General features: G+C 67.5%; 1 protein-coding gene across 2 annotated transcripts in view; it reads left to right on the plus strand.

Annotated features, from left to right (window-relative positions):
• The first annotated feature begins 807 nt into the window (after positions 1-807).
• Positions 808-9,607, plus strand: part of ATP6V1B1 (ATPase H+ transporting V1 subunit B1) — a 17,476-nt gene continuing 8,676 nt past the window's right edge. The window contains exons 1-3 of one of the 2 annotated variants that reach the window (XM_027670139.1): positions 808-942; positions 7,668-7,723; positions 9,332-9,430. In XM_027670139.1, the coding sequence (XP_027525940.1) occupies positions 843-942; positions 7,668-7,723; positions 9,332-9,430 (255 nt within the window). In that variant the 5' untranslated portion in view covers positions 808-842. Of the gene's footprint in view, positions 943-7,667; positions 7,724-8,530; positions 8,827-9,331; positions 9,431-9,607 lie in introns of those variants that run through there. The other variant, XM_027670140.1, reaches the window with a different exon arrangement.

The raw sequence follows: 9,607 nt of genomic DNA on the forward strand, positions 1-9,607 counted from the left end.
AGCCCTGCCCTGCCTCTGTGGGGGGTACCCCCCCCCGCTCCCCCCCCCCCCCCCCCAATTACCTCCTCCCCTGCCCTTGGCACTGCCCCGAGCCCCACCTGTCCCAAACCCTGTCCCCTCACCTGTCCCAGCCTTGTCTCCACCCCACCCCTACTCCCACCTCCATTCCCCTCCCCATCCCTATCACTGCCCATACCCCCATCCCCACAGCGTTCCCTATCCTTTATCCCTATCCTTTATCCCTGTCCCTTATCCCTAACCTTATCCCTGTCCCTTGTCACTACCCTTGTTCCTTATCCCTTTCCCTTATACCCATCCATTTTCCCTTATCCTTTATCCCTATCCCAACCCCTGTCCCCATCCCTGTCCCTGCCCTTATCTGTGGCCATGTCCCTGTCCCCATATCATTCCCTAGCCCTTACCCCTACCCATACCCCTTATCCCTTATCCCTACCCCATCCCTATCCCATTCCCTATCTTTATCCCTGCCCCATCCCTATCCTTATCCCTATCCCATTCCCTATCCCTACTCCCGTTCTCCCTCCCCGAGGCCCGGGACAGGCGCTGTGGCCGCTCCGGCCGCTCCCTCCCGCTGTTTACGGCCAACACGGGGCCGACGGTGCCTCCGGTGTCCCTTGTGTCTCCGGTGTCACCTGTGCTGCCGGTGTCACCTGTGTCGCCGCTGCCTCAGGTGCCGCCGGGTCCGCGGGCGGGGCCGTCCGGGCGGGCGGGCCGGGCGGGGGCCGGGCCGGGGTACAAAGCCCGGGGCACTGGTGCGTCCTGCCCGGCCCCGCCGTGCCCGTGACCGTGTCCGTGACCGTGTCCGTGACCGTGACCGTGCCATGGCCGCCACCAAGGCACCGGCAGCGGCGGCAGCGCTGGCGGCCGCCCGGGAGCACGGGCTGGCCGTGAGCAGAGACTACAGCAGCAACCCCCGGCTGAGTGAGCGGGGGGCACGGGGGGCACGGGGGGCACGGGGGGCACGAGGGGCACGGGGGGACTGGGCGGAGAGCGCCGGGGGCGGGCACGGCACCCCTGTGTCCCCGGGCAGGGTGGGCGCCGTGGGTACCCCGGGGAGGCAGGGACGAGTGGGTGACACCGGGCAGAGGTGGGTGGGTGGCACCGGGTCGGGAAGGGATGGAGGTGGCACCGGGACAGGCAGGGGGGACGGGGATGGCAGCGGGGCAGGAAGGGACGGGGGGGTGACACCGGGGCAGGCAGGGGTGAGAGGGTGGTACAGGGCCCGTGTGTGTCTCTCGGGGGGCACAGGGCCCGTGTGTGTCTCTCGGGGGGCACAGGGGCTGTGTGTGTCTCTCGGGGGGCACAGGGGCTGTGTGTGTCTCTCGGGGGGCACAGGGGCTGTGTGGGGCTGTGGGGGTACAGGGGCTGTGTGGGGCTGGGGGGTGCCCCCCTCCTGGGCTCCACACTGCAGGGGCCAGGGAAGGTGTCCCGGCCCCCCGAGGGCCGTGGGGTGCGCGGGGGCTGCGGTGACCCCACAGGGGTGCGGGGGTGCCCCGGGTGTCCCTCTCCCCCGCCCCGACAGGGTGTGGGACCCGCCAAGGTGTCCCTGGGGTGAGCCACGCGTGTCGGGGGGTGGGGACGTGTCCATCGAGGGGACGTCGGTGTGACACCAGCGGGACTTTGTGTCACGCCCGTGGGTGCTCCGTCCGTCCCCGGGTGCCCCCCGTGGCTCCTGGGGGGCTGGGGGCTCCTGAGGGTCTGGGGGCTTCTGGGGGCTCAGCGCTGGCACCCTCAGCCCCTCACCCTGGGCCGCTCCCCCATCCCACCCCGACCTCGGGGAGCCTGGCATGGTGCCCGCCCCACATCGGGGGGTGGGTGAGCCCCCCAGCACCCCCCAGCGCCCCGTCCCCGACCGCCCACGGCACCAAGGACGTTTGCTGTGACCTTTGTGCCTTCGCTGCCGGGTCGGGGTGGTCGGAGGGAGTTTGGAAGTCACCTCCCAGGATGCCACCTCGCCGGTCCCGAGCCGGGTGGCTCCGGGCTGGCACGGTCCCGGCCGCTCCCTCCCAGCCCGGCCGGCCCTGCCCGGCCCCGCCGTGTTTGGTGTCAACACGGAGCCGGGAGCGGCCACCCGGGGGTGACTCGTGTCCCGGTCACCTGGCTGAGCGCCAGCCCTTGGCCCGGGTGTCGCCCGGCTGTCCCTTTCCAAGGCAAAAATGCTCATTTCCGTGGTTTTTTCCCTCCTGCCGCGTTTCCCCCTCGGGAGCGGGACGGGCAGTGCCGGCTTTGCCAGGCTGGCTCTGCACAGCCAAACCCGGCACCCCCATCCAGGCTGGCACAAAGTCCTGCCCGGGGTGTCGCTGCCACCCGGGAGGGAGGCGTGTGAGGGGCACAGGGTGGGCTCCCTGCCGATGGAGGGCAGGGAGAGGGGGGTCCCGGCGCCCCAAAATGGGCTGCGAGGTGACGGCAGGGGTGGCACCGGGAGGAGGGACCCCAGCAAGGGGGCAGCTGGGAGGGAACCTGAGGGTGACAGAGGGGTCTGGGGGAGGTATAAGGACGCTCCCGATTTTGGGGGAAGGAGCGGGGTGTGGCTGAGGGCGCCTGAGCTCCTCGGGGTGCCACCTGGGCGCAGTGGGGCGGGTTTGGGTGGGACGGGGGGGTGCTGTGGGTCCGGGCGGGGGTGGGCACCACCCCTGTGCCGGGGAGTCTCAGGTGTGCGCCACAGTGCCAGCTTCACATGCCGTGTGTCCCTCAGCCCCACGCGGTGTCCCCCCAAGTGTGGGGTCCCAGTGTGGTGTCCCAGAGTGGCACTGGGCATAGGGAGGGTGGTCAAGCAGTGCCGTGGGCAGCCAGGGTGGGCAGGGACGGCAGGCAGGGGTGGGCAGTGCCCGCAGTGCCCATCCAGAGCCCGCTCTCCCGAGAGACAGCCGAGCAATCGGCAGCCGCTCCCCAGCGCCGCGAATCCATTAGCACGAAAGAGCCACTTCTCACCTCCCGGCCTTTGGCTCGACCCAGCGCCGGGAAAAACAGCCCCGGGAGCGATCCCGCTGCCGGTCCCGCACGTGGGCTCGGGGCCCTGCCCGCACGTGCCCGTACCTGTGCGGGGGGGGGGGGTCCCCAACCTGTTCCCCTCCCCCGTCCCACCGGCTGCTTCGAACTCAGCAAGAGCAGCCCGGGAGCTGGGCTGGAGAGGGGACGGGGGAGGGAGGGATGGATGCAGGAATGAATAAATGGAGGGATGGGGGGATGGAGGGAGAGATGCAGGAATGAATAAATGGAGGGGTGCAGGGATAGATGCAGGAATCAATAAATGGAGGGGTGGAGGGATGGAGAGACGGAGGGACAGACAGATGGAGGGACAGTTTAGGACCTGAGGTTGCTCCCCAAGAGCCTTGGGGGGGAGGGTCCTGGGATGTCTGGGGGCTGTGGTAGAGCCCGGGGAGGCCCCGTGGGGAGGTGTGAGCCACCCCCCCCCCCCCCCCCCCGCCCATTCCAAATCCCCAAAATTGATTTTTTAAATATATAAACCCCGGCAGCCGTCGGGCCCCTGGTAGCAGGAGGCAGCCGGTGGTGGAGAGCTGGGCTCGCTGCTCCCCTCGCCCTCTTGCCAGCTCTGCCAGCCCCCTGCCCCCTTCCCAGTGCTGCAGACGGGAGGGGCCTGGGTGACCTTGGGGCCCCCCACCCTCTGGAGCTGCCCCCCACCCTCTGGGAAGCAGAGCAGGGCTGGTGTCCTCGGCGTGACCACGGGGGCTGGCAGTGCCGGGGGGCTGTGGGGAAGGGGCTGACGGGTTCCTGGGGGCCGCAGCTGATGGATCCATCCCTCCATCCCTCCATCCATCCATCCATCCCTCCATCCAGCACCCCCTGGTCCATGCCACCGGCACGGGCCCCTCTGCCCCACAGCGTGGGGGGATCCCCCAGCCCTCCACCGCTTCTCTTTCCCCTCGGAGCCCCCTCCTCCCGGCTCCCTCAGCCCAGCTGGCCCGGCGCGGGGTCCGCAGCCCCCTCCCCGCCTCCCACGCCCCCAGCCCTGTTTTGTCTGCCGGCGAACGCGGCAGCAAGCCCAGCAATTTATTTCTCCTTTTTTTTTTTTTTTTTTCCCCCTTCCTCGGGCCGCTTGTTCGGTTCACGCTTGGCTGGGGCTGCCTTTCTTTGGCTCCCCTCACATGACGTGCAGGTGTGTATGGGAACCCTCGCCCGCCGGGCCCTAATTAGTGGCATAGAGTGTGACCCCCCGCCGCGCTTTTCACGGGCTCTGCCGGGCTGGGACAGGCCGGTGGGTTTGACAGCGCGGCACAAAGTGACACACGGCACAATGGGCAGGTTGTGGAGGGGGGAAACGGTCACTTAGGGACTGTCGGAAAAGTCCCAGGATGGCCCCGGGGCAGGAGGGTGGCTCGGGAGGAGGGGGTGGGGTCGGGCCGAGCGGGATTTTGAGCGCGGGGTTGCCGTCGGGGATGGATTCGTGTCCCATCCCCGGAACGGGGCCGGGTCACTTCAGACATCAGGAGTTTGGATAAAAACTCAGCATTTACGGAATCCTAAAATCCCAGGCTGGTTTGCGTTGGGAGAGACCTTAAAGCTCCCCCCCGGTGCCACCCCCTGCCATGGCAGGGACCCCTCCCCCCGACCGGGTGGATCCAAGCGCCGTCCAACGTCCTTCTGATGAAATCCATGGGATAACCTACAGACCTGCTGAGCCCCCTCCTCCTCCCTGTCCTTGCCCTGGGACAGAGGCTTTGGGGCACTTGGGGGCTGTTTATCTGCCCCATCTCCTATCTCTGCCCCAGCTGGGTCCCACTCTGTAATTTGGGATAGGGCTGAGCATCCCTCGCTGCATTCCCGCTCCAGAGGCCAAGGTGACCCTGCCCTGGGGACAGGACACAGGGAATGGCTTCCCAGTGCCAGAGGGTAGGGTTAGATGGGACACTGAGGAGGAATTCTCCCCTGGGAGAGTGGGCAGGCCCTGGCACAGGTCGCCCAGAGAAGCTGTGGCTGCCCCTGGATCCCTGGAAGTGTCCAAGGCCAGGCTGGAGCCACCCGGGCTAGAGAAAAGTGTCCCTGGGGTTGGCACTGGATGGGCTTTAAGGTCCCTCCGACCGAAGCATTCCATGATTCCCTGATCTCAGCGGTCCGTGCCCCCCCTCCGGCGGTGGGAAGGGGCCGCGGGCGCACTTTGGAGCCGAGCCCTAAGGCGGGCGCGGCCCGGGGGGGCCGGGGCGGAGGGGCCGGGGGGGGGCCGGCGAGGGCAGGGCGGGCGAGCGGCAGCAATTAGCGGCGGGCGGGGCCCCCTTTGTGCGCGGGGCCGTGTCCCCCCCCGGCCGGCGCGGTGGGCAGCAGTGCGTGAGCGCGGGCGCTAACGGAGATCGCATCTGACAGGAGCTGTGAATTTGGGGCTGGGGGTGTGGAAAGGCCAGGTTGAAAGACTTTTCTTTTCCCTCGGCCCCTCTCCCTCCGCCCCCCGCTCCCCGGCCGTGCCCCCGGCCGGTCGGCCGCAGCCCACCCACCCCGCCGGCCCGGCCCGGCCCCGCTCCGCTGCCTAATTATGGGAATTGGAGCTTCCCGGGGCTCCCCCGCCGCTGCCTCGGCCCTCCCCCTCCTCTGCCTCCTCTTCCTCCTTCTCCTCCACCTCCTCCTCCTTCACTTTTTCCATGCTGGATGGATGGATCGATGAAAAGAGGGATAGCTGGATGGAGTGGATGGTTAAATGGGTGGATGGATGGATGGAGGGATGGATGGATGGAGGGATGGATGGGGGGGATGAATGGGATGGGTGGGTGGGTGGAGGGATGGATGGATGGATGAATGAAAAGATAGATAATTATATATTGCATGGATAGTTGGATGGATGGATGGATGGATGGATGGATGGGTGGATGGATGGGTGGGTGGGTGGATGTGTGGTTGGGTGGGTGGATGGATGGATGGATCCTCCATCTCTGTGCCCAGGTTGCCCAGAGAAGCTGTGGCTGCCCCTGGATCCCTGGAAGTGTCCAAGGCCAGGTTGGATGGGGCTTGGAACAACCTGGGCTGGTGGAAGGTGTCCCTGCCCCTGGCAGAGGGAGGGACTGGATTGGCTTTCAGGTCCCTTCCCACCTAAACCAGGCTGGAATTCTGTGATCCTCATGCAGAAGTGTCAGGGGTCACTGGCACTGCCAGTTCTGTGCCCTGGCACGGTCTGGGAGAGGGGAGGGGGACACTGGGGGTGCAGTTGTGCCAGGGGGGTGACCCCACACTGCTCTGTGGGTTGTGCAGGGATTGGTGCTCCCCAAACTGTGGCCAGTGGGGAGCAAAGGGGACCCATCCCCTAGAAATGGAGTCCCCGGGGCTGATCCAGCTGGGGACAATGCCAGCACCACCTCAGGGACAGCCGGGGTGCTGAGGGGCAGGAACCCCCTCCCAGTGCCAGGACACGGCCCCCCCATCCCAGGGCCGGCAGGAGGGGGGGTGAGGAGCCCCGCAGCCGGCCCGGCCCCTCCCATCCCACCGGGATCAAGAGGGAATCCCAACCCCGGCGGGAGGAGAGGGGGCAGAGGGGTGAAAGGGCCCGGCGGGGTCAGCGAGCCCCGCCCTGCCAGGGCAGGATTTCGGCACTGACACATCCTGGGATGACCAAGGGCAGCTCAGGGCCGGCTCGGTGCCCCCACACCCACCGGGGCTGAGCCCAATCCCGGCACTCCCGGCCCTGCTGCCTCTCCTTGGGCTCCCGAACGGCCTCGGCCCCTTTGGCACCCTTGTCCTTAATGTCCTGGGTGCCTCCTGCCCCACGGGGGCCCCTGGGGGGCCACACCCCCAGCACCCTCCTGTCCTCACCTGAGTGCCACCCCGGGTGTGTCCCTGGTGCCCCGCGGGGTCTCGGGGCAGTGCCCTCTGCATCCCACCAGGACTCTCAAAGGATGGTGGTTTTAAACCAAAAGAGGGGGACTTAGATGGGAAATTGGGAAGAAACTCTTCCCTGTGAGGGTTGGGAGGCTCTGGCTGCCCCTCCCCTGGAAGTGTCCAAAACCAGGCTGGACAGGGCTTGGAGCAACCTGGGCTACTGAAAGGTGTCCGTGCCCATGGCAGGGGCGGCACTGGGTGACATTTAAGGGTCCCTCCCAACCCAAACCATTGTGTTCCATGACTCTCTGCAGGGCTGTGCCCATCTCAGGGGGTCAGGGCTGGGCCCGGGGGTTTTGGGGGGTGAGGGGTCTGTACCCGGGCTGGGACAGAGGACGTGGGGTGGGTGGGAAAGGCCTGGTGGGATGGAGACACCCTGCTGGGACCTGCAGGAGCCACTGGAGTTCCAGCAGGTCACCAGGCTGTGGTGGCACCTTGCTGGGAGGGGATGTCCCAAGGCAGGGAACCTCTCCTGGTGCTGCTGGAGGGGTGAGCCAGGGAAGCTGGGGGACAAGGGGAGGCCTTACTGCTGGTTGTGGTGACATTCCCAGTTGTGACATCCCTGCCAGGTGTGTGGGAACACCTCCAGGAGGTGACACATCCAGCTGTCACCAGGCACCGTGGCGGGAGTGACATTCCTGCAGGGTGGGTGCTCCAGGTCTCCAGTTCAGCTGCCACTGGTCACTCGGGCTGGCCCTGGGATAAGGAATGGGACAGCAGGATGGGGTGGCACTGCAGTGGGATGGATCCCAGGGTTTGGTGCTGCCAGTGCTGGGATGGGGGTGGGAGCACCTCCGGGACTGACGGTGTGTCCTTCCCTTCCCCAGCCTACAGGACGGTGTGTGGGGTCAACGGGCCACTCGTGGTGCTGGACAACGTGAAGGTAGGACCCTGTCTGGGGGGGTGACAAAGGGACACCTCGGCAGTGTCACCTGGGGCTGGCCAGGCACCACCGTGCTGTCCCCCCAGGGCTGGGCTGTCACCCAGGCAGGGGGAGGGCACCGGGGGGAGCTTGTCCCTCATCACCTCTCTCGTGTCCCCTGGGCTGTCCCCTCTCCCCTGTCCCACATCCCTTCTCCCCAGCCCTCATCCCCTGGGCTGTTTTCCAGGCTGGTCCCATGTCTCTCGTCCCCTGTCCCCTGGACTGGTCTCCTGTCCCGTCTCTCCTGTCCCCTGTTCCCCTGAGCTGTCCCCTGTCCCCAGCCTCCTCTCCACTGTCCCTTGGGCTGTCCCCTGGGCTGTCCCCTGTCCCCCGGGCTGTCCCCTGTCCCCCGGGCTGTCCCCTCCTCTCTGGGGTCCGAGCTCCCTCCTCTGGACGCGGTCGGCAGCAGAGCCCGTGTCCCCGTGTCCCCGTGCGATTGTCGTGTCCCCGTGTCCCCGTACGGGCGGTGTGTGCCCCGGGGGGGACGAGTGTACGCTCGACCCGGGGACACTGCGCTGCGGCCCCCGTGTCCTCCCCCCGTGTCCTCCCCCCATGTCCTGCCCGAGCTCGGCCCCTGCCCCCTGTTCTCCTGTGCCCCTGCCCAAAATCCAGCCCTTCTCCCCTGCCCAATCTGTGGCTCCTGTCCCTTGTCCCTTGTCCCCTGCCCAACTTCCAGCTCCCTCCGGGACCCCGCTCTGAGTGAGACCACGGCCCGTGTCCCAGCCCGGGGCGGCACCTTGGTGTCACCCTGCCTGTCCCTGCTCCCGGCGCAAGGTCTGGGCTCTCTTGGGTGGGCTCCGGGCCCCTGGGGGACCCTCCGAGGGGCTTTGTTGCCCGTTGGCTCGTTTCCATGGCCCCTTTCACGCCGAGCCCGGCGGGACGGGAATTAACCAGCTCAGTTAAAGAGCCAGCCCGTGGCGGGGGTTTCCTCGCCTTTGTCGTCCTTTATCCAAAGGTCTTTCCAGAAGAATTAAAGTCCAAAGTTCACAGGGCCGGAGGCAGCCCCGGTGGCGGCTGGGAGTGAGGAGGAGGAGGAAGAGGAGAGCCGGGAGTGTGCTGGGCAGGCAGGGCTGGGCGGGGGAGAGACCCTTTGGACGTTGTCTCCAGAGCAGGACGTGTCCCCTCAGCCAAAGAAAAGTCCCCTCCATCCGCCCCGGGGGGGTTGGGGAGGGTGGGTGGTGTCCCCTGGGGTGCCGTGTCCCACTCGTCCCCGTGGCCAGTGCGAGGTGGCACCGTGGTGGCCCCGTCCGTACCTGGCAGGGACTGTGTGAATTGGCGGTACCGGGACTGTCCCCATTGTTGGGAACATTGCCCAGTGTTGTGGAAGCCGAGGCAGGAGCGGTGCAGAGCCCGGAGTGGCTCCAGGACGGGGCAGGGACAGGCAGCACCTTCCCCCGGCCCCCCAGCGCTGTCCAGTGTCCCCCCTCAGTGTGCGGTGGCCTCGGGGAGCACAAACCCGCCCCTCAGGAGGGGAAATGGGGCAGCCTGGCAGGGCTGGGGGGGCAGGGGCGGGCTGGGGGGGCACAGAGGAGCCCCCCGCCCCAACTCCCCCCTGCCCTGTCCCCGCAGTTCGCCCAGTACGCCGAGATCGTGAACTTCACGCTGCCCAACGGCAGCACCCGCAGCGGGCAGGTGCTGGAGGTGATGGGCTCCAAAGCCATCGTCCAGGTGAGCCCGGGGGACACGCGGGACCACACGGCCCGGGAATGTGTCCCGGGGGCCTGGCCCGGGGCTCTGTCCCGCTGCTCTGTCCCAGGAATTTGTCCCAGGGCTCTGTCCTGAAGCTCTGTCCCGGGGCTCTGTCCCAGGGATCTGTCCCAGGGATCTGTCCCGATGCTCTGTCCC

This window comes from Corapipo altera, unplaced genomic scaffold (genome assembly GCF_003945725.1).
Source record: "Corapipo altera isolate COAL_440 unplaced genomic scaffold, ASM394572v1 166, whole genome shotgun sequence".
Lineage (NCBI taxonomy): Eukaryota > Metazoa > Chordata > Aves > Passeriformes > Pipridae > Corapipo > Corapipo altera.